Source organism: Vigna angularis, chromosome 5, assembly GCF_016808095.1.
Source record: "Vigna angularis cultivar LongXiaoDou No.4 chromosome 5, ASM1680809v1, whole genome shotgun sequence".
Classification (NCBI taxonomy): domain Eukaryota; kingdom Viridiplantae; phylum Streptophyta; class Magnoliopsida; order Fabales; family Fabaceae; genus Vigna; species Vigna angularis.
Window position 1 is genome coordinate 9,850,641 of NC_068974.1, and position 18,941 is coordinate 9,869,581.

Sequence of the window (18,941 nt, forward strand, 5' to 3'; positions counted from 1 at the left end):
CTACACGACTCCACCAAACTGTTATCACGGCTTTTTCGGATCCAAACTATCCACCTCAGGTCACTCGCACGCGTGTCTCGAAGTCTTGAAACTTGTACACGCTGCCGAAGCCAAATGTACATTGATCGTGCAAAGATTGGCAGGTGAGATCATACCAGCACTAATGCATCGGATCCCATCAGAACTCCGCAGTTAAGCGTGCTTGGGAAAGAGTAGTACTAGGATGGGTGACCTCTTTGGAAGTCCTCGTGTTGCACCTCTTTTTGACGTTTTTTTTTTCTTTTCTACGTTTTTTTCCGTCCTTGTTAGTTGCAACCAAGTTCAAAAGTACCGCCTACACGACTCCAACAAACTGTTATCACGGCTTTTTCGGATCCAAACCATCCACCTCAGGTCACTCGCGCGCGTGTCTCGAAGTCTTGAAACTTGTACACGCTGCCGAAGCCATATGTACATTGATCGTGCAAAGATTGGCAGGTGCGATCATACCAGCACTAATGCACCGGATCCCATCAGAACTCCGCCGTTAAGCGTGCTTGGGCAAGAGTAGTACTAGGATGGGTGACCTCCTTGGAAGTCCTCGTGTTGCACCTCTTTTTTGACGTTTTTTTTTCTTTTCTATGTTTTTTTCCGTCCTTGTTAGTTGCAACCAAGTTCTAAAGTACCGCCTACACGACTCCACCAAACTGTTATCATGGCTTTTTCGGATCCAAACTATCCACCTCAGGTCACTCGCACGCGTGTCTCGAAGTCTTGAAACTTGTACACGCTGCCGAAGCCATATGTACATTGATCGTGCAAAGATTGGCAGGTGCGATCATACCAGCACTAATGCACCGGATCCCATCAGAACTCCGCAGTAAAGCGTGCTTGGGAAAGAGTAGTACTAGGATGGGTTACCTCTTTGGAAGTCCTCGTGTTGCACCTCTTTTTGACGTTCTTTTTTTCTTTTCTACGTTTTTTTCCGTCCTTAATAGTTGCAACCAAGTTCCAAAGTACCGCCTACACGACTCCAACAAACTGTTATCACGGCTTTTTCGGATCCAAACCATCCACCTCAGGTCACTCGCACGTGTGTCTCGAAGTCTTGAAACTTGTACACGCTGCCGAAGCCATATGTACATTGATCGTGCAAACATTGGTAGGTGCGATCGTACCAGCGCTAATGCATCGGATCCCATTAGAACTCCGCAGTTAAGCGTGCTTGGGAAAGAGTAGTACTAGGATGGGTGACCTCCTGGGAAGTCCTCGTGTTGCACCTCTTTTTGACGTTTTTTTTTCTTTTCTACGTTTTTTTCCGTCCTTGTTAGTTGCAACCAAGTTCCAAAGTACCGCCTACACGACTCCAACAAACTGTTATCACGGCTTTTTCGGATCCAAACCATCCACCTCAGGTCAATCGCACGCATGTCTCGAAGTCTTGAAACTTGTACACGCTGTCGAAGCCATATGTACAATGATCGTGCAAACATTGGCAGGTGCGATCATACCAGCGCTAATGCACCGAATCCCATCAGAACTCCGCAGTGAAGCGGGCTTGGGCGAGAGTAGAACTAGGATGGGTGACCTCCTGGGAAGTCCTCGTGTTGCACCTCTTTTTTGACGTTTTTTTTTCTTTTCTACGTTTTTTTCCGTCCTTGTTAGTTGCAACCAAGTTCGAAAGTACCGCCTACACGGCTCCAACAAAGTGTTATCACGGCTTTTTTCGGATCCACCTCAGGTCACTCGCACGCGTGTCTCGAAGTCTTGAAACTTGTACACGCTGCCGAAGCCATATGTACATTGATCGTGCAAAGATTGACAAGTGCGATCATACCAGCAGTAATGCACCGGATCCCATCAGAACTCCGTAGTTAAGCGTGCTTGGGCAAGAGTAGTACTAGGATGGGTGACCTCCTTGGAAGTCCTCGTGTTGCACCTCTTTTTTGACGTTTTTTTTTTCTTTTCTATGTTTTTTTCCTTCCTTGTTAGTTGCAACCAAGTTCCAAAGTACCGCCTACACGACTCCACCAAACTGTTATCACGGCTTTTTCGGATCCAAACTATCCACCTCAGGTCACTCGCACGCGTGTCTCGAAGTCTTGAAACTTGTACACGCTGCCGAAGCCAAATGTACATTGATCGTGCAAAGATTGGCAAGTGCGATCATACCAGCACTAATGCACCGGATCCCATCAGAACTCCGCAGTTAAGCGTGCTTGGGAAAGAGTAGTACTAGGATGGGTGACCTCTTTGGAAGTCCTCGTGTTGCACCTCTTTTTGACGTTTTTTTTTTCTTTTCTACGTTTGTTTCCGTCCTTGTTAGTTGCAACCAAGTTCAAAAGTACCGCCTACACGACTCCAACAAACTGTTATCACGGCTGTTTCGGATCCAAACCATCCACCTCAGGTCACTCGCGCGCGTGTCTCGAAGTCTTGAAACTTGTACACGCTGCCGAAGCCATATGTACATTGATCGTGCAAAGATTGGCAGGTGCGATCATACCAGCACTAATGCACCGGATCCCATCAGAACTCCGCATTTAAGCGTGCTTGGGCAAGAGTAGTACTAGGATGGGTGACCTCCTTGGAAGTCCTCGTGTTGCACCTCTTTTTTGACGTTTTTTTTTCTTTTCTATGTTTTTTTCCGTCCTTGTTAGTTGCAACCAAGTTCCAAAGTACCGCCTACACGACTGCACCAAACTGTTATCATGGCTTTTTCGGATCCAAACTATCCACCTCAGGTCACTCGCACGCGTGTCTCGAAGTCTTGAAACTTGTACACGCTGCCGAAGCCATAAGTACATTGATCGTGCAAAGATTAGCAGGTGCGATCATACCAGCACTAATGCACCGGATCCCATCAGAACTCCGCAGTTAAGCGTGCTTGGGAAAGAGTAGTACTAGGATGGGTGACCTCTTTGGAAGTCCTCGTGTTGCACCTCTTTTTGACGTTCTTTTTTTCTTTTCTACGTTTTTTTCCGTCCTTAATAGTTGCAACCAAGTTCCAAAGTACCGCCTACACGACTCCAACAAACTGTTATCACGGCTTTTTCGGATCCAAACCATCCACCTCAGGTCACTCGCACCTGTGTCTCGAAGTCTTGAAACTTGTACACGCTGCCGAAGCCATATGTACATTGATAGTGCAAACATTGGTAGGTGCGATCGTACCAGCGCTAATGCACCGGATCCCATCAGAACTCCGCAGCTAAGCGTGCTTGGGAAAGAGTAGTACTAGGATGGGTGACCTCCTGGGAAGTCCTCGTGTTGCACCTCTTTTTGACGTTTTTTTTTCTTTTCTTACGTTTTTTTCCGTCCTTGTTAGTTGCAACCAAGTTCCAAAGTACCGCCTACACGACTCCAACAAACTGTTATCACGGCTTTTTCGGATCCAAACCATCCACCTCAGGTCAATCGCACGCGTGTCTCGAAGTCTTGAAACTTGTACACGCTGTCGAAGCCATATGTACAATGATCGTGCAAACATTGGCAGGTGCGATCATACCAGCGCTAATGCACCGGATCCCATCAGAACTCCGCAGTTAAGCGGGCTTGGGCGAGAGTAGAACAAGGATGGGTGACCTCCTGGGAAGTCCTCGTGTTGCACCTCTTTTTTGACATTTTTTTTTCTTTTCTACGTTTTTTTCCGTCCTTGTTAGTTGCAACCAAGTTCCAAAGTACCGCCTACACGACTCCAACAAATTGTTATCACGGCTTTTTCGGATCCAAACCATCCACCTCAGGTCACTCGCACGCGTGTCTCGAAGTCTTGAAACTTGTACATGCTGCCGAAGCCATAAGTACATTGATCGTGCAAAGATTAGCAGGTGCGATCATACCAGCACTAATGCACCGGATCCCATCAGAACTCCGCAGTTAAGCGTGCTTGGGAAAGAGTAGTACTAGGATGGGTGACCTCTTTGGAAGTCCTCGTGTTGCACCTCTTTTTGACGTTCGTTTTTTCTTTTCTACGTTTTTTTCCGTCCTTAATAGTTGCAACCAAGTTCCAAAGTACCGCCTACACGACTCCAACAAACTGTTATCACGGCTTTTTCGGATCCAAACTATCCACCTCAGGTCACTCGCACGCGTGTCTCGAAATCTTGAAACTTGTACACGCTGCCGAAGCCAAATGTACATTGATCGTGCAAAGATTGGCAAGTGCGATCATACCAGCACTAATGCACCGGATCCCATCAGAACTCCGCAGTTAAGCGTGCTTGGGAAAGAGTAGTACTAGGATGGGTGACCTCTTTGGAAGTCCTCGTGTTGCACCTCTTTTTGACGTTTTTTTTTTCTTTTCTACGTTTTTTTCCGTCCTTGTTAGTTGCAACCAAGTTCAAAAGTACCGCCTACACGACTCCAACAAACTGTTATCACGGCTGTTTCGGATCCAAACCATCCACCTCAGGTCACTCGCGCGCGTTTCTCGAAGTCTTGAAACTTGTACACGCTGCCGAAGCCATATGTACATTGATCGTGCAAAGATTGGCAGGTGCGATCATACCAGCACTAATGCACCGGATCCCATCAGAACTCCGCATTTAAGCGTGCTTGGGCAAGAGTAGTACTAGGATGGGTGACCTCCTTGGAAGTCCTCGTGTTGCACCTCTTTTTTGACGTTTTTTTTTCTTTTCTATGTTTTTTTCCGTCCTTGTTAGTTTCAACCAAGTTCCAAAGTACCGCCTACACGACTCCACCAAACTGTTATCATGGCTTTTTCGGATCCAAACTATCCACCTCAGGTCACTCGCACGCGTGTCTCGAAGTCTTGAAACTTGTACACGCTGCCGAAGCCATAAGTACATTGATCGTGCAAAGATTAGCAGGTGCGATCATACCAGCACTAATGCACCGGATCCCATCAGAACTCCGCAGTTAAGCGTGCTTGGGAAAGAGTAGTACTAGGATGGGTGACCTCTTTGGAAGTCCTCGTGTTGCACCTCTTTTTGACGTTCTTTTTTTCTTTTCTACGTTTTTTTCCGTCCTTAATAGTTGCAACCAAGTTCCAAAGTACCGCCTACACGACTCCAACAAACTGTTATCACGGCTTTTTCGGATCCAAACCATCCACCTCAGGTGACTCGCACCTGTGTCTCGAAGTCTTGAAACTTGTACACGCTGCCGAAGCCATATGTACATTGATAGTGCAAACATTGGTAGGTGCGATCGTACCAGCGCTAATGCATCGGATCCCATCAGAACTCCGCAGCTAAGCGTGCTTGGGAAAGAGTAGTACTAGGATGGGTGACCTCCTGGGAAGTCCTCGTGTTGCACCTCTTTTTGACGTTTTTTTTTCTTTTCTTACGTTTTTTTCCGTCCTTGTAAGTTGCAACCAAGTTCCAAAGTACCGCCTACACGACTCCACCAAACTGTTATCACGGCTTTTTCGGATCCAAACCATCCACCTCAGGTCAATCGCACGCGTGTCTCGAAGTCTTGAAACTTGTACACGCTGTCGAAGCCATATGTACAATGATCGTGCAAACATTGGCAGGTGCGATCATACCAGCGCTAATGCATCGGATCCCATCAGAACTCCGCAGTTAAGCGGGCTTGGGCGAGAGTAGAACTAGGATGGGTGACCTCCTGGGAAGTCCTCGTGTTGCACCTCTTTTTTGACGTTTTTTTTTCTTTTCTACGTTTTTTTCCGTCCTTGTTAGTTGCAACCAAGTTCCAAAGTACCGCCTACACGACTCCAACAAATTGTTATCACGGCTTTTTCGGATCCAAACCATCCACCTCAGGTCACTCGCACGCGTGTCTCGAAGTCTTGAAACTTGTACACGCTGCCGAAGCCATATGTACATTGATCGTGCAAAGATTGACAGGTGCGATCATACCAGCAGTAATGCACCGGATCCCATCAGAACTCCGTAGTTAAGCGTGCTTGGGCAAGAGTAGTACTAGGATGGGTGACCTCCTTGGAAGTCCTCGTGTTGCACCTCTTTTTTGACGTTTTTTTTTTCTTTTCTATGTTTTTTTCCTTCCTTTTTAGTTGCAACCAAGTTCCAAAGTACCGCCTACACGACTCCACCAAACTGTTATCACGGCTTTTTCGGATCCAAACTATCCACCTCAGGTCACTCGCACGCGTGTCTCGAAGTCTTGAAACTTGTACACGCTGCCGAAGCCAAATGTACATTGATCGTGCAAAGATTGGCAGGTGCGATCATACCAGCACTAATGCACCGGATCCCATCAGAACTCCGCAGTTAAGCGTGCTTGGGAAAGAGTAGTACTAGGATGGGAGACCTCTTTGGAAGTCCTCGTGTTGCACCTCTTTTTGACGTTTTTTTTTCTTTTCTTACGTTTTTTTCCGTCCTTGTTAGTTGCAACCAAGTTCCAAAGTACCGCCTACACGACTCCAACAAACTGTTATCACGGCTTTTTCGGATCCAAACCATCCACCTCAGGTCACTCGCACGCGTGTCTCGAAGTCTTGAAACTTGTACACGCTGCCGAAGCCATATGTACATTGATCGTGCAAAGATTGACAGGTGCGATCATACCAGCAGTAATGCACCGGATCCCATCAGAACTCCGTAGTTAAGCGTGCTTGGGCAAGAGTAGTACTAGGATGGGTGACCTCCTTGGAAGTCCTCGTGTTGCACCTCTTTTTTGACGTTTTTTTTTTCTTTTCTATGTTTTTTTCCTTCCTTTTTAGTTGCAACCAAGTTCCAAAGTACCGCCTACACGACTCCACCAAACTGTTATCACGGCTTTTTCGGATCCAAACTATCCACCTCAGGTCACTCGCACGCGTGTCTCGAAGTCTTGAAACTTGTACACGCTGCCGAAGCCAAATGTACATTGATCGTGCAAAGATTGGCAGGTGCGATCGTACCAGCGCTAATGCACCGGATCCCATCAGAACTCCGCAGCTAAGCGTGCTTGGGAAAGAGTAGTACTAGGATGGGTGACCTCCTGGGAAGTCCTCGTGTTGCACCTCTTTTTGACGTTTTTTTTTCTTTTCTTACGTTTTTTTCCGTCCTTGTTAGTTGCAACCAAGTTCCAAAGTACCGCCTACACGACTCCAACAAACTGTTATCACGGCTTTTTCGGATCCAAACCATCCACCTCAGGTCAATCGCACGCGTGTCTCGAAGTCTTGAAACTTGTACACGCTGTCGAAGCCATATGTACAATGATCGTGCAAACATTGGCAGGTGCGATCATACCAGCGCTAATGCACCGGATCCCATCAGAACTCCGCAGTTAAGCGGGCTTGGGCGAGAGTAGAACAAGGATGGGTGACCTCCTGGGAAGTCCTCGTGTTGCACCTCTTTTTTGACATTTTTTTTTCTTTTCTACGTTTTTTTCCGTCCTTGTTAGTTGCAACCAAGTTCCAAAGTACCGCCTACACGACTCCAACAAATTGTTATCACGGCTTTTTCGGATCCAAACCATCCACCTCAGGTCACTCGCACGCGTGTCTCGAAGTCTTGAAACTTGTACATGCTGCCGAAGCCATAAGTACATTGATCGTGCAAAGATTAGCAGGTGCGATCATACCAGCACTAATGCACCGGATCCCATCAGAACTCCGCAGTTAAGCGTGCTTGGGAAAGAGTAGTACTAGGATGGGTGACCTCTTTGGAAGTCCTCGTGTTGCACCTCTTTTTGACGTTCGTTTTTTCTTTTCTACGTTTTTTTCCGTCCTTAATAGTTGCAACCAAGTTCCAAAGTACCGCCTACACGACTCCAACAAACTGTTATCACGGCTTTTTCGGATCCAAACTATCCACCTCAGGTCACTCGCACGCGTGTCTCGAAATCTTGAAACTTGTACACGCTGCCGAAGCCAAATGTACATTGATCGTGCAAAGATTGGCAAGTGCGATCATACCAGCACTAATGCACCGGATCCCATCAGAACTCCGCAGTTAAGCGTGCTTGGGAAAGAGTAGTACTAGGATGGGTGACCTCTTTGGAAGTCCTCGTGTTGCACCTCTTTTTGACGTTTTTTTTTTCTTTTCTACGTTTTTTTCCGTCCTTGTTAGTTGCAACCAAGTTCAAAAGTACCGCCTACACGACTCCAACAAACTGTTATCACGGCTGTTTCGGATCCAAACCATCCACCTCAGGTCACTCGCGCGCGTTTCTCGAAGTCTTGAAACTTGTACACGCTGCCGAAGCCATATGTACATTGATCGTGCAAAGATTGGCAGGTGCGATCATACCAGCACTAATGCACCGGATCCCATCAGAACTCCGCATTTAAGCGTGCTTGGGCAAGAGTAGTACTAGGATGGGTGACCTCCTTGGAAGTCCTCGTGTTGCACCTCTTTTTTGACGTTTTTTTTTCTTTTCTATGTTTTTTTCCGTCCTTGTTAGTTTCAACCAAGTTCCAAAGTACCGCCTACACGACTCCACCAAACTGTTATCATGGCTTTTTCGGATCCAAACTATCCACCTCAGGTCACTCGCACGCGTGTCTCGAAGTCTTGAAACTTGTACACGCTGCCGAAGCCATAAGTACATTGATCGTGCAAAGATTAGCAGGTGCGATCATACCAGCACTAATGCACCGGATCCCATCAGAACTCCGCAGTTAAGCGTGCTTGGGAAAGAGTAGTACTAGGATGGGTGACCTCTTTGGAAGTCCTCGTGTTGCACCTCTTTTTGACGTTCTTTTTTTCTTTTCTACGTTTTTTTCCGTCCTTAATAGTTGCAACCAAGTTCCAAAGTACCGCCTACACGACTCCAACAAACTGTTATCACGGCTTTTTCGGATCCAAACCATCCACCTCAGGTCACTCGCACGCGTGTCTCGAAGTCTTGAAACTTGTACACGCTGCCGAAGCCAAATGTACATTGATCGTGCAAAGATTGGCAGGTGCGATCGTACCAGCGCTAATGCACCGGATCCCATCAGAACTCCGCAGCTAAGCGTGCTTGGGAAAGAGTAGTACTAGGATGGGTGACCTCCTGGGAAGTCCTCGTGTTGCACCTCTTTTTTGACGTTTTTTTTTCTTTTCTACGTTTTTTTCCGTCCTTGTTAGTTGCAACCAAGTTCCAAAGTACCGCCTACACGACTCCAACAAATTGTTATCACGGCTTTTTCGGATCCAAACCATCCACCTCAGGTCACTCGCACGCGTGTCTCGAAGTCTTGAAACTTGTACACGCTGCCGAAGCCATATGTACATTGATCGTGCAAAGATTGACAGGTGCGATCATACCAGCAGTAATGCACCGGATCCCATCAGAACTCCGTAGTTAAGCGTGCTTGGGCAAGAGTAGTACTAGGATGGGTGACCTCCTTGGAAGTCCTCGTGTTGCACCTCTTTTTTGACGTTTTTTTTTTCTTTTCTATGTTTTTTTCCTTCCTTTTTAGTTGCAACCAAGTTCCAAAGTACCGCCTACACGACTCCACCAAACTGTTATCACGGCTTTTTCGGATCCAAACTATCCACCTCAGGTCACTCGCACGCGTGTCTCGAAGTCTTGAAACTTGTACACGCTGCCGAAGCCAAATGTACATTGATCGTGCAAAGATTGGCAGGTGCGATCATACCAGCACTAATGCACCGGATCCCATCAGAACTCCGCAGTTAAGCGTGCTTGGGAAAGAGTAGTACTAGGATGGGAGACCTCTTTGGAAGTCCTCGTGTTGCACCTCTTTTTGACGTTTTTTTTTTCTTTTCTACGTTTTTTTCCGTCCTTGTTAGTTGCAACCAAGTTCAAAAGTACCGCCTACACGACTCCAACAAACTGTTATCACGGCTTTTTCGGATCCAAACCATCCACCTCAGGTCACTTGCACGCGTGTCTCGAAGTCTTGAAACTTGTACATGCTGCCGAAGCCATATGTACATTGATCGTTCAAAGATTGGCAGGTGCGATCATACCAGCACTAATGTACCGGATCCCATTAGAACTCCGCAGTTAAGCGTGCTTGGGAAAGAGTAGTACTAGGATGGGTGACCTCCTCGGAAGTCCTCGTGTTGCACCTCTTTTTGACGTTTTTTTTTCTTTTCTACGTTTTTTTCCGTCCTTGTTAGTTGCAACCAAGTTCCAAAGTACCGCGTACACGACTCCAACAAACTGTTATCACGGCTTTTTCGGATCCAAACCATCCACCTCAGGTCACTCGCACGCGTGTCTCGAAGTCTTGAAACTTGTACACGCTGCCGAAGCAATATGTACAATGATCGTGCAAACATTGGCAGGTGCGATCATACCAGCGCTAATGCACCGGATCCCATCAGAACTCCGCAGTTAAGCGGGGTTGGGCGAGAGTAGAACTAGGATGGGTGACCTCCTGGGAAGTCCTCGTGTTGCACCTCTTTTTTGACGTTTTTTTTTCTTTTCTACGTTTTTTTCCGTCCTTGTTAGTTGCAACCAAGTTCCAAAGTACCGCCTACACGACTCCAACAAACTGTTATCACGGCTTTTTCGGATCCAAACCAATCACCTCAGGTCAATCGCACGCGTGTCTCGAAGTCTTGAAACTTGTACACGCTGTCGAAGCCATATGTACAATGATCGTGCAAACATTGGCAGGTGCGATCATACCAGCGCTAATGCACCGGATCCCATCAGAACTCCGCAGTTAAGCGGGCTTGGGCGAGAGTAGAACTAGGATGGGTGACCTCCTTGGAAGTCCTCGTGTTGCACCTCTTTTTTGACGTTTTTTTTTTCTTTTCTATGTTTTTTTCCGTCCTTGTTAGTTGCAACCAAGTTCCAAAGTACCGCCTACACGACTCCACCAAACTGTTATCACGGCTTTTTCGGATCCAAACCATCCACCTCAGGTCACTCGCACGCGTGTCTCGAAGTCTTGAAACTTGTACACGCTGCCGAAGCCATATGTACATTGATCGTGCAAAGATTGGCAGGTGCGATCATACCAGCACTAATCCACCGGATCCCATCAGAACTCCGCAGTTAAGCGTGCTTGGGAAAGAGTAGTACTAGGATGAGTGACCTCTTGGGAAGTCCTCGTGTTGCACCTCTTTTTGACGTTTTTTTTTTCTTTTCTACGTTTTTTTCCGTCCTTAATAGTTGCAACCAAGTTCCAAAGTACCGCCTACACGACTCCAACAAACTGTTATCACGGCTTTTTCGGATCCAAACCATCCACCTCAGGTCACTCGCACGCGTGTCTCGAAGTCTTGAAACTTGTACACGCTACCGAAGCCATATGTACATTGATCGTGCAAAGATTGGTAGGTGCGATCATACCAGCACTAATGCACCGGATCCCATCAGAACTCCGCAGTTAAGCGTGCCTGGGAAAGAGTAGTACTGGGATGGGTGACCTCTTGGGAAGTCCTCGTGTTGCACCTCTTTTTTGACGTTTTTTTTTCTTTTCTACGTTTTTTTCCGTCCTTGTTAGTTGCAACCAAGTTCCAAAGTACCGCCTACACGACTCCAACAAATTGTTATCACGGCTTTTTCGGATCCAAACCATCCACCTCAGGTCACTCGCACGCGTGTCTCGAAGTCTTGAAACTTGTACACGCTGCCGAAGCCATATGTACATTGATCGTGCAAAGATTGACAGGTGCGATCATACCAGCAGTAATGCACCGGATCCCATCAGAACTCCGTAGTTAAGCGTGCTTGGGCAAGAGTAGTACTAGGATGGGTGACCTCCTTGGAAGTCCTCGTGTTGCACCTCTTTTTTGACGTTTTTTTTTTCTTTTCTATGTTTTTTTCCTTCCTTTTTAGTTGCAACCAAGTTCCAAAGTACCGCCTACACGACTCCACCAAACTGTTATCACGGCTTTTTCGGATCCAAACTATCCACCTCAGGTCACTCGCACGCGTGTCTCGAAGTCTTGAAACTTGTACACGCTGCCGAAGCCAAATGTACATTGATCGTGCAAAGATTGGCAGGTGCGATCATACCAGCACTAATGCACCGGATCCCATCAGAACTCCGCAGTTAAGCGTGCTTGGGAAAGAGTAGTACTAGGATGGGAGACCTCTTTGGAAGTCCTCGTGTTGCACCTCTTTTTGACGTTTTTTTTTTTCTTTTCTACGTTTTTTTCCGTCCTTGTTAGTTGCAACCAAGTTCAAAAGTACCGCCTACACGACTCCAACAAACTGTTATCACGGCTTTTTCGGATCCAAACCATCCACCTCAGGTCACTTGCACGCGTGTCTCGAAGTCTTGAAACTTGTACATGCTGCCGAAGCCATATGTACATTGATCGTTCAAAGATTGGCAGGTGCGATCATACCAGCACTAATGTACCGGATCCCATTAGAACTCCGCAGTTAAGCGTGCTTGGGAAAGAGTAGTACTAGGATGGGTGACCTCCTCGGAAGTCCTCGTGTTGCACCTCTTTTTGACGTTTTTTTTTTCTTTTCTACGTTTTTTTCCGTCCTTGTTAGTTGCAACCAAGTTCCAAAGTACCGCGTACACGACTCCAACAAACTGTTATCACGGCTTTTTCGGATCCAAACCATCCACCTCAGGTCACTCGCACGCGTGTCTCGAAGTCTTGAAACTTGTACACGCTGCCGAAGCAATATGTACAATGATCGTGCAAACATTGGCAGGTGCGATCATACCAGCGCTAATGCACCGGATCCCATCAGAACTCCGCAGTTAAGCGGGGTTGGGCGAGAGTAGAACTAGGATGGGTGACCTCCTGGGAAGTCCTCGTGTTGCACCTCTTTTTTGACGTTTTTTTTTCTTTTCTACGTTTTTTTCCGTCCTTGTTAGTTGCAACCAAGTTCCAAAGTACCGCCTACACGACTCCAACAAACTGTTATCACGGCTTTTTCGGATCCAAACCAATCACCTCAGGTCAATCGCACGCGTGTCTCGAAGTCTTGAAACTTGTACACGCTGTCGAAGCCATATGTACAATGATCGTGCAAACATTGGCAGGTGCGATCATACCAGCGCTAATGCACCGGATCCCATCAGAACTCCGCAGTTAAGCGGGCTTGGGCGAGAGTAGAACTAGGATGGGTGACCTCCTTGGAAGTCCTCGTGTTGCACCTCTTTTTTGACGTTTTTTTTTTCTTTTCTATGTTTTTTTCCGTCCTTGTTAGTTGCAACCAAGTTCCAAAGTACCGCCTACACGACTCCACCAAACTGTTATCACGGCTTTTTCGGATCCAAACCATCCACCTCAGGTCACTCGCACGCGTGTCTCGAAGTCTTGAAACTTGTACACGCTGCCGAAGCCATATGTACATTGATCGTGCAAAGATTGGCAGGTGCGATCATACCAGCACTAATCCACCGGATCCCATCAGAACTCCGCAGTTAAGCGTGCTTGGGAAAGAGTAGTACTAGGATGAGTGACCTCTTGGGAAGTCCTCGTGTTGCACCTCTTTTTGACGTTTTTTTTTTCTTTTCTACGTTTTTTTCCGTCCTTAATAGTTGCAACCAAGTTCCAAAGTACCGCCTACACGACTCCAACAAACTGTTATCACGGCTTTTTCGGATCCAAAACATCCACCTCAGGTCACTCGAACGCGTGTCTCGAAGTCTTGAAACTTGTACACGCTACCGAAGCCATATGTACATTGATCGTGCAAAGATTGGTAGGTGCGATCATACCAGCACTAATGCACCGGATCCCATCAGAACTCCGCAGTTAAGCGTGCCTGGGAAAGAGTAGTACTGGGATGGGTGACCTCTTGGGAAGTCCTCGTGTTGCACCTCTTTTTGACGTTTTTTTTTTTCTTTTCTACGTTTTTTTTCGTCCTTAATAGTTGCAACCAAGTTCCAAAGTACCGCCTACACGACTCCACCAAACTGTTATCACGGCTTTTTCAGATCCAAATCATCCACCTCAGGTCACTTGCACGCGTGTCTCGAAGTCTTGAAACTTGTACACGCTGCCGAAGCCAAATGTACATTGATCGTGCAAAGATTGGCAGGTGCGATCATACCAGCACTAATGCACCGGATCCCATCAGAAATCCGCAGTTAAGCGTGCTTGGGCGAGAGTAGTACTAGGATGGGTGACCTCCTGGGAAGTCCTCGTGTTGCTCCTCTTTTTTGACGTTTTTTTTTCTTTTCTACGTTTTTTTCCGTCCTTGTTAGTTGCAACCAAGTTCCAAAGTACCGCCTACACGACTCCAGCAAACTGTTATCACGGCTTTTTCGGATCGAAACCATCCACCTCAGGTCACTTGCACGCGTGTCTCGAAGTCTTGAAACTTGTACACGCTGCCGAAGCCATATGTACATTGATCGTGCAAAGATTGGCAGGTGCGATCATAACAGCACTAATGTACCGGATCCCATCAGAGCTCTGCAGTTAAGCGTGCTTGGGCGAGAGTAGAACTAGGATGGGTGACCTCCTGGGAAGTCCTCGTGTTGCACCTCTTTTTTGACGTTGTTTTTTTTTCTTTTCTACGTTTTTTTCCGTCCTTGTTAGTTGCAACCAAGTTCCAAAGTACCGCCTACACGACTCCAACAAACTGTTATCACGGCTTTTTCGGATCCAAACCATCCACCTCAGGTCACTCGCACGCGTGTCTCGAAGTCTTGAAACTTGTACACGCTGCCGAAGCCATATGTACATTGATCGTGCAAAGATTGGCAGGTGCGATCATACCAGCACTAATGCACCGGATCCCATCAAAACTTCGCAGTGAAGCGTGCTTGGGCGAGAGTAGTACTAGGATGGGTGACCTCCTGGGAAGTCCTCGTGTTGCACCTCTATTTATATTATAATATATATATATATATATATATATATATATATATATATATATATATAATAAACACGCAAAAAATATCTTCACACTTTTCTCTTTCGTTTTCGTCACCACTCACACAAATACATTTTTTTTGGAAGAGAAACGAAAGATTTAGAGAAGGGGTACATTGTTTATATACACCTGAAGATTATACAATAACAGAAAACAGAATTTGAATAACACGGCAGCCATTACTCTCCCTTAATTCAAATCCTTGAGTGACACAATCCCAATCTTTTCCCGCATGACTTCAAATTTGTCAGCAGCTAGAGGTTTTGTAAACAAGTCTGCTAGCTGTTCTGTAGCTTTGCAGTAACACAATTCAATCCTTTCTTTGTTAACAATGTCTCTCAAGATGTGAAACCTCACCTCTATGTGTTTGCTTCTCGCATGACTTACTGGGTTTCGTGCAAGGTTGATGGCTGAGGTGTTGTCCATCTTCAACTTCATTTTCCTTTTCTCAGTTTTTCTTCTCGTTTCTTAGGCTTCTTTTTCTCCTCGCTTTTAATATGCTTGACCTTGAGAGCATGATCATCGCGTCTTACAGAGTTTCTGTCTAGTATCTTCATCTCACGTGCCTCCAATGAGCTCTGAAGCTCCTCTATCTTGAGTTTTTCAACATCTTTAGATTCTTCGATGGCCACAACGATGTAATCAAACGACGGCGGTAATGATCTCATTATTTTCTCAATGATCATCGTATCTGAGACAGCTTCACCACATGCTTTCATCTGATTTGTAATTGATAATATCTGGCAGAAGAAATCACTCACCCTTTCACCTTCTTCCATAACCAAATGCTCATACTGTCGCCTCAAGGTTTGAAGTCTTACCTTCTTGATTTTTTCACCTCCAGCGTAGCATCGTACCATAATACTCCATGCTTCCTTAGCTGTAGTTACGTTCTGAATTTTTTCAAAATGGGCATCATCCACGCACTGGTGAATGAGCAACAACGCCTTGTCATCCTTCATCTTTAATTCTTTTTTCTGTTCCTCTTTGCCAGAAAGATCTGCTTCTGATCCTTCAACAACATCACTGACTCCTTGTACCCGAAACATCACACGCATCTGGGTGCTCCAGCGATTCCAATTCTTGTCTGAAAGAACCGGAAATTGTATCGAGGATACATCAGCCATTTCTGCCAACTTCTTGCTCAAGAACAATCTTCTTGTCTTTCAGAGGCAAGAGGAAAAAACTTTGACACGTTTTTTTAAAAAAAAATACAGAAAACTTAGATAAGGAGCACAAAGGACAAAGCTTTTTGGTATATATAAATTATATAAAAGATTAATATTTTCTATTCTTAAATTCTATTTTAAATTATATAAAATTAATATTTCAAATATTTAACGCATAATAATATTATTTTAAAAATTATATTATGAAATCATAAACTCTAAACATTGATCACTAATATTTTACATTTTATTTTTTACTATTTACAAATTTATATAAAATAATAATTTTTGTTTTTATTAAACAAACTTTTAAATAGAAAAACACGCACTCATAATAATAAAGGATGAGGTGGATTGAGTTGATCCTTGAGGTACAATAACTCGATTTATTCCAATAAGTTAACACGTTTGTATTATTATTATTAATAATAATAATAATATATAAAGAGAATATATCGTTTTGTTTATAACGATATGTATAGAAGATATACATATTTAATGTCTCTTTTGTTATTTCAATTTTATGTTTTTAATTATTACTTTCTAAATTTAAATAATTATTCATAACAAAAAATTATTTTTCTATTTTATTATTTTAGTATCTACTTATTTGAATTCAAATAATTACTTATTATAAAATAATTATTTACTTTTTTTATCAGTTTAATTATTATTTTTAAAATTTAAATAATTACTCATAATAAAAAATGATTTATGCAATATTACTTATCATATTTTAATAACTAAAATTAATTTTATTTATAGTTATATTTATAATAATATACACCTTTTGTTTTTTCAATTTTATCTTTTAATTACTATATTTAAAATTTAAATAATTTATAAATATTTAAAAAATTCACACGGAAACTAATGATAATAATAAAAATAATTAAATAAATAACCCAATCAGCTCTTATTTGTGTCTCGACTTCTTATTGGTTCATTCTGAAAGCCACGGATCACAATCACAGCCGTAATTTGTAAAAAATAAACGGCTCATATTTAACCTATCAGCGACCTAAATTCGAACTTTCCCGCTTCGTTTTCGTGCTTTCCACAAACCTTATAAATTCTCACCCAAATTTCCCTAATATTCACACTCTCTCTATTACATAATTTCTCAGAGCGATTCAATTTCTTAGTGAATCAAACTCTCTCTGCAATGGCACGAACCAAACAAACAGCACGCAAGTCCACCGGAGGCAAGGCTCCTAGGAAGCAACTGGCTACGAAGGCTGCCAGGAAGTCCGCTCCGGCGACCGGTGGCGTGAAGAAACCTCACCGTTTCCGGCCAGGTACGGTGGCGCTGAGGGAGATCAGAAAGTATCAGAAGAGCACGGAGCTGCTGATCCGAAAACTTCCCTTCCAACGTCTTGTCCGCGAGATCGCACAGGATTTCAAGACCGATCTGCGGTTTCAGAGCAGCGCCGTGTCCGCGTTGCAAGAAGCTGCTGAGGCTTATTTGGTTGGACTCTTCGAAGACACCAATCTCTGTGCCATTCACGCTAAGCGCGTCACCATTATGCCAAAGGATATTCAGCTTGCCCGCAGAATCAGAGGCGAAAGGGCTTGATAGTTACGTGAGATTTTCAAATGTCTTTTGAGATCTGAGAGATTCTGAGGCCTTTGTTCAGAGTAGTCATTGTAGTTAGTTTGTTGATTTGTGAATGGGTGAAATAGCTTCTGAATTAGCTTTAGTTTTCTTCAGCTTTTATTTTTGTTTTTAATTGACTTTTAATGGACTTTATCTTTTTATATTATTAGTCTTGGTTTAATTTACATATCGTTATATAAAATTGAAATAACGAAAGAGACATCAAATATGTGCATATCTTCTTTACATATCTTTATAAACGAAAAGATATATTCTCTTTATATATGTAAACCAAAGGAGCTAGGCACAATTGGCCCTTTAATTAAATCAAATTCTTATTCATTAATTATTAATTATTTTTCTAATAAATGGCAAACTTTGTAATGATCATAATTAAAAATCTCTCTCTCTCTCTCTCTATATATATATATAGATAAATAGATACATGTCTATCTCATTGCTATTGACATTTAATAATTAATCTTTACTCAATCTTTTTGCTTTTGGAAGAAAAATTGTACATGAAGAATCTATAAATTAAGAACAAATTTGATTAATAAAACATTGTTCGGTGATTGTCAACTTCCACTTATCATGTTAATTTGACTATGTCAAATGTTAACATATTAACTATATTAGAGTTAAATGCGATTTTAATTTTTAATTTTAAATATGAAATTAAAATTTATTCATATTTTAAACTGTGACGAATATAATTCTTTTAATTTAATTGTATACATTTAAATTATTTACACAATTTTAATCCATTCTATCTCAACTATTAACATTAAATACTATTTAATAAACAAAAAAAATTAATACTATTAAATTAAAAGAATAATATTTATTCAATTTCAAAATTTAAGAACCAAAATATATCAAAATTTATGATAAAGATAAATTTTTTAGTGATTAAAAACATTTATTCCAACTATATTATTAAAATTAAAAGTGAAAGATACATCTTATTTTGAAATACTAATTTTTAATTTTCACGTTTCTAAAGACGGACTAAGATAACATACCCTTTATGATTTGAAAAATTATTCAGCCTTATTAAATAAATTTCATTTGTCAATGATCTCCTCTTCATTGTACTCTTACTCTTTTCCTTCTTCCTTCGAAGTTTTACTAATATATTGGTTTAATCTCCATGCTTCTTCATCTTGAACCTCACTAACTCAATGGAAATAAGTATATTCAAATAAAAACAAATCTCTCACTCCCTATTTACTTCAAACAACTGAAACAATAATTTAAGAGTTTTTTTTTCAAAATCTAAACAAATCTTCAAGTTCACATAAGAAAGATTTGTATTTTTGCTACAGTTTAAAGAAAATGAAGAATTTGTTCAAATGGATGAAAAATTAGGATGGTGTTTCGTGTGTGGGGCCAAACAAATTGAAATGGTGAGAATTCTAAAGAAAGGGTTGAGTTGAATGGAAGAAAGTATAAACACAAGCTATAAAAGGTAGGGGGAAGATAGAAACAAAGAAAAA

General features: G+C 43.1%; 1 protein-coding gene and 44 non-coding genes across 45 annotated transcripts; all 45 read left to right on the forward strand.

Annotated features, from left to right (window-relative positions):
* Positions 1 to 141: 141 nt before the first annotated feature.
* LOC128197232 (5S ribosomal RNA) lies at positions 142 to 260 on the forward strand. The gene has a single exon (XR_008249638.1). It is a non-coding gene; the product is annotated as a 5S ribosomal RNA (ribosomal RNA).
* Positions 261 to 475: 215 nt separating this feature from the next.
* LOC128197032 (5S ribosomal RNA) lies at positions 476 to 594 on the forward strand. Its single transcript, XR_008249438.1, has one exon. It is a non-coding gene; the product is annotated as a 5S ribosomal RNA (ribosomal RNA).
* Positions 595 to 809: 215 nt separating this feature from the next.
* On the forward strand, positions 810 to 928 carry LOC128197182 (5S ribosomal RNA). The gene has a single exon (XR_008249588.1). It is a non-coding gene; the product is annotated as a 5S ribosomal RNA (ribosomal RNA).
* Positions 929 to 1,143: 215 nt separating this feature from the next.
* On the forward strand, positions 1,144 to 1,262 carry LOC128197196 (5S ribosomal RNA). Its single transcript, XR_008249602.1, has one exon. It is a non-coding gene; the product is annotated as a 5S ribosomal RNA (ribosomal RNA).
* A 214-nt stretch (positions 1,263 to 1,476) lies between these two features.
* On the forward strand, positions 1,477 to 1,595 carry LOC128197204 (5S ribosomal RNA). The gene has a single exon (XR_008249610.1). It is a non-coding gene; the product is annotated as a 5S ribosomal RNA (ribosomal RNA).
* Positions 1,596 to 1,802: 207 nt separating this feature from the next.
* On the forward strand, positions 1,803 to 1,921 carry LOC128197116 (5S ribosomal RNA). The gene has a single exon (XR_008249522.1). It is a non-coding gene; the product is annotated as a 5S ribosomal RNA (ribosomal RNA).
* Positions 1,922 to 2,137: 216 nt separating this feature from the next.
* LOC128197152 (5S ribosomal RNA) lies at positions 2,138 to 2,256 on the forward strand. The gene has a single exon (XR_008249558.1). It is a non-coding gene; the product is annotated as a 5S ribosomal RNA (ribosomal RNA).
* Positions 2,257 to 2,471: 215 nt separating this feature from the next.
* LOC128197074 (5S ribosomal RNA) lies at positions 2,472 to 2,590 on the forward strand. Its single transcript, XR_008249480.1, has one exon. It is a non-coding gene; the product is annotated as a 5S ribosomal RNA (ribosomal RNA).
* Positions 2,591 to 2,805: 215 nt separating this feature from the next.
* On the forward strand, positions 2,806 to 2,924 carry LOC128197106 (5S ribosomal RNA). Its single transcript, XR_008249512.1, has one exon. It is a non-coding gene; the product is annotated as a 5S ribosomal RNA (ribosomal RNA).
* A 215-nt stretch (positions 2,925 to 3,139) lies between these two features.
* On the forward strand, positions 3,140 to 3,258 carry LOC128197136 (5S ribosomal RNA). The gene has a single exon (XR_008249542.1). It is a non-coding gene; the product is annotated as a 5S ribosomal RNA (ribosomal RNA).
* A 215-nt stretch (positions 3,259 to 3,473) lies between these two features.
* Positions 3,474 to 3,592, forward strand: LOC128197140 (5S ribosomal RNA). Its single transcript, XR_008249546.1, has one exon. It is a non-coding gene; the product is annotated as a 5S ribosomal RNA (ribosomal RNA).
* Positions 3,593 to 3,807: 215 nt separating this feature from the next.
* Positions 3,808 to 3,926, forward strand: LOC128197107 (5S ribosomal RNA). Its single transcript, XR_008249513.1, has one exon. It is a non-coding gene; the product is annotated as a 5S ribosomal RNA (ribosomal RNA).
* Positions 3,927 to 4,141: 215 nt separating this feature from the next.
* Positions 4,142 to 4,260, forward strand: LOC128197154 (5S ribosomal RNA). The gene has a single exon (XR_008249560.1). It is a non-coding gene; the product is annotated as a 5S ribosomal RNA (ribosomal RNA).
* Positions 4,261 to 4,475: 215 nt separating this feature from the next.
* LOC128197076 (5S ribosomal RNA) lies at positions 4,476 to 4,594 on the forward strand. Its single transcript, XR_008249482.1, has one exon. It is a non-coding gene; the product is annotated as a 5S ribosomal RNA (ribosomal RNA).
* Positions 4,595 to 4,809: 215 nt separating this feature from the next.
* LOC128197108 (5S ribosomal RNA) lies at positions 4,810 to 4,928 on the forward strand. Its single transcript, XR_008249514.1, has one exon. It is a non-coding gene; the product is annotated as a 5S ribosomal RNA (ribosomal RNA).
* Positions 4,929 to 5,143: 215 nt separating this feature from the next.
* Positions 5,144 to 5,262, forward strand: LOC128197195 (5S ribosomal RNA). Its single transcript, XR_008249601.1, has one exon. It is a non-coding gene; the product is annotated as a 5S ribosomal RNA (ribosomal RNA).
* Positions 5,263 to 5,477: 215 nt separating this feature from the next.
* On the forward strand, positions 5,478 to 5,596 carry LOC128197135 (5S ribosomal RNA). The gene has a single exon (XR_008249541.1). It is a non-coding gene; the product is annotated as a 5S ribosomal RNA (ribosomal RNA).
* Positions 5,597 to 5,811: 215 nt separating this feature from the next.
* On the forward strand, positions 5,812 to 5,930 carry LOC128197057 (5S ribosomal RNA). The gene has a single exon (XR_008249463.1). It is a non-coding gene; the product is annotated as a 5S ribosomal RNA (ribosomal RNA).
* A 216-nt stretch (positions 5,931 to 6,146) lies between these two features.
* LOC128197121 (5S ribosomal RNA) lies at positions 6,147 to 6,265 on the forward strand. Its single transcript, XR_008249527.1, has one exon. It is a non-coding gene; the product is annotated as a 5S ribosomal RNA (ribosomal RNA).
* A 215-nt stretch (positions 6,266 to 6,480) lies between these two features.
* On the forward strand, positions 6,481 to 6,599 carry LOC128197058 (5S ribosomal RNA). The gene has a single exon (XR_008249464.1). It is a non-coding gene; the product is annotated as a 5S ribosomal RNA (ribosomal RNA).
* A 216-nt stretch (positions 6,600 to 6,815) lies between these two features.
* Positions 6,816 to 6,934, forward strand: LOC128197137 (5S ribosomal RNA). The gene has a single exon (XR_008249543.1). It is a non-coding gene; the product is annotated as a 5S ribosomal RNA (ribosomal RNA).
* A 215-nt stretch (positions 6,935 to 7,149) lies between these two features.
* On the forward strand, positions 7,150 to 7,268 carry LOC128197141 (5S ribosomal RNA). Its single transcript, XR_008249547.1, has one exon. It is a non-coding gene; the product is annotated as a 5S ribosomal RNA (ribosomal RNA).
* Positions 7,269 to 7,483: 215 nt separating this feature from the next.
* Positions 7,484 to 7,602, forward strand: LOC128197110 (5S ribosomal RNA). The gene has a single exon (XR_008249516.1). It is a non-coding gene; the product is annotated as a 5S ribosomal RNA (ribosomal RNA).
* A 215-nt stretch (positions 7,603 to 7,817) lies between these two features.
* On the forward strand, positions 7,818 to 7,936 carry LOC128197155 (5S ribosomal RNA). The gene has a single exon (XR_008249561.1). It is a non-coding gene; the product is annotated as a 5S ribosomal RNA (ribosomal RNA).
* A 215-nt stretch (positions 7,937 to 8,151) lies between these two features.
* On the forward strand, positions 8,152 to 8,270 carry LOC128197077 (5S ribosomal RNA). Its single transcript, XR_008249483.1, has one exon. It is a non-coding gene; the product is annotated as a 5S ribosomal RNA (ribosomal RNA).
* Positions 8,271 to 8,485: 215 nt separating this feature from the next.
* Positions 8,486 to 8,604, forward strand: LOC128197111 (5S ribosomal RNA). The gene has a single exon (XR_008249517.1). It is a non-coding gene; the product is annotated as a 5S ribosomal RNA (ribosomal RNA).
* A 215-nt stretch (positions 8,605 to 8,819) lies between these two features.
* LOC128197138 (5S ribosomal RNA) lies at positions 8,820 to 8,938 on the forward strand. Its single transcript, XR_008249544.1, has one exon. It is a non-coding gene; the product is annotated as a 5S ribosomal RNA (ribosomal RNA).
* A 215-nt stretch (positions 8,939 to 9,153) lies between these two features.
* On the forward strand, positions 9,154 to 9,272 carry LOC128197059 (5S ribosomal RNA). The gene has a single exon (XR_008249465.1). It is a non-coding gene; the product is annotated as a 5S ribosomal RNA (ribosomal RNA).
* A 216-nt stretch (positions 9,273 to 9,488) lies between these two features.
* Positions 9,489 to 9,607, forward strand: LOC128197122 (5S ribosomal RNA). The gene has a single exon (XR_008249528.1). It is a non-coding gene; the product is annotated as a 5S ribosomal RNA (ribosomal RNA).
* A 215-nt stretch (positions 9,608 to 9,822) lies between these two features.
* On the forward strand, positions 9,823 to 9,941 carry LOC128197148 (5S ribosomal RNA). Its single transcript, XR_008249554.1, has one exon. It is a non-coding gene; the product is annotated as a 5S ribosomal RNA (ribosomal RNA).
* Positions 9,942 to 10,155: 214 nt separating this feature from the next.
* Positions 10,156 to 10,274, forward strand: LOC128197177 (5S ribosomal RNA). Its single transcript, XR_008249583.1, has one exon. It is a non-coding gene; the product is annotated as a 5S ribosomal RNA (ribosomal RNA).
* Positions 10,275 to 10,489: 215 nt separating this feature from the next.
* On the forward strand, positions 10,490 to 10,608 carry LOC128197126 (5S ribosomal RNA). Its single transcript, XR_008249532.1, has one exon. It is a non-coding gene; the product is annotated as a 5S ribosomal RNA (ribosomal RNA).
* Positions 10,609 to 10,824: 216 nt separating this feature from the next.
* On the forward strand, positions 10,825 to 10,943 carry LOC128197170 (5S ribosomal RNA). Its single transcript, XR_008249576.1, has one exon. It is a non-coding gene; the product is annotated as a 5S ribosomal RNA (ribosomal RNA).
* A 215-nt stretch (positions 10,944 to 11,158) lies between these two features.
* Positions 11,159 to 11,277, forward strand: LOC128197072 (5S ribosomal RNA). The gene has a single exon (XR_008249478.1). It is a non-coding gene; the product is annotated as a 5S ribosomal RNA (ribosomal RNA).
* Positions 11,278 to 11,492: 215 nt separating this feature from the next.
* LOC128197060 (5S ribosomal RNA) lies at positions 11,493 to 11,611 on the forward strand. Its single transcript, XR_008249466.1, has one exon. It is a non-coding gene; the product is annotated as a 5S ribosomal RNA (ribosomal RNA).
* A 216-nt stretch (positions 11,612 to 11,827) lies between these two features.
* Positions 11,828 to 11,946, forward strand: LOC128197123 (5S ribosomal RNA). The gene has a single exon (XR_008249529.1). It is a non-coding gene; the product is annotated as a 5S ribosomal RNA (ribosomal RNA).
* A 216-nt stretch (positions 11,947 to 12,162) lies between these two features.
* Positions 12,163 to 12,281, forward strand: LOC128197149 (5S ribosomal RNA). The gene has a single exon (XR_008249555.1). It is a non-coding gene; the product is annotated as a 5S ribosomal RNA (ribosomal RNA).
* Positions 12,282 to 12,496: 215 nt separating this feature from the next.
* On the forward strand, positions 12,497 to 12,615 carry LOC128197178 (5S ribosomal RNA). Its single transcript, XR_008249584.1, has one exon. It is a non-coding gene; the product is annotated as a 5S ribosomal RNA (ribosomal RNA).
* Positions 12,616 to 12,830: 215 nt separating this feature from the next.
* On the forward strand, positions 12,831 to 12,949 carry LOC128197127 (5S ribosomal RNA). The gene has a single exon (XR_008249533.1). It is a non-coding gene; the product is annotated as a 5S ribosomal RNA (ribosomal RNA).
* A 216-nt stretch (positions 12,950 to 13,165) lies between these two features.
* On the forward strand, positions 13,166 to 13,284 carry LOC128197171 (5S ribosomal RNA). The gene has a single exon (XR_008249577.1). It is a non-coding gene; the product is annotated as a 5S ribosomal RNA (ribosomal RNA).
* A 215-nt stretch (positions 13,285 to 13,499) lies between these two features.
* LOC128197073 (5S ribosomal RNA) lies at positions 13,500 to 13,618 on the forward strand. Its single transcript, XR_008249479.1, has one exon. It is a non-coding gene; the product is annotated as a 5S ribosomal RNA (ribosomal RNA).
* Positions 13,619 to 13,834: 216 nt separating this feature from the next.
* Positions 13,835 to 13,953, forward strand: LOC128196990 (5S ribosomal RNA). Its single transcript, XR_008249396.1, has one exon. It is a non-coding gene; the product is annotated as a 5S ribosomal RNA (ribosomal RNA).
* A 215-nt stretch (positions 13,954 to 14,168) lies between these two features.
* LOC128197218 (5S ribosomal RNA) lies at positions 14,169 to 14,287 on the forward strand. Its single transcript, XR_008249624.1, has one exon. It is a non-coding gene; the product is annotated as a 5S ribosomal RNA (ribosomal RNA).
* A 218-nt stretch (positions 14,288 to 14,505) lies between these two features.
* LOC128197045 (5S ribosomal RNA) lies at positions 14,506 to 14,624 on the forward strand. Its single transcript, XR_008249451.1, has one exon. It is a non-coding gene; the product is annotated as a 5S ribosomal RNA (ribosomal RNA).
* A 2,308-nt stretch (positions 14,625 to 16,932) lies between these two features.
* On the forward strand, positions 16,933 to 17,605 carry LOC108321765 (histone H3.2). Its single transcript, XM_017553616.2, has one exon. The coding sequence runs from the start codon at positions 17,011 to 17,013 to the stop codon at positions 17,419 to 17,421; it is 411 nt and encodes a 136-aa protein (XP_017409105.1). The 5' UTR covers positions 16,933 to 17,010; the 3' UTR covers positions 17,422 to 17,605.
* Positions 17,606 to 18,941: the final 1,336 nt, after the last annotated feature.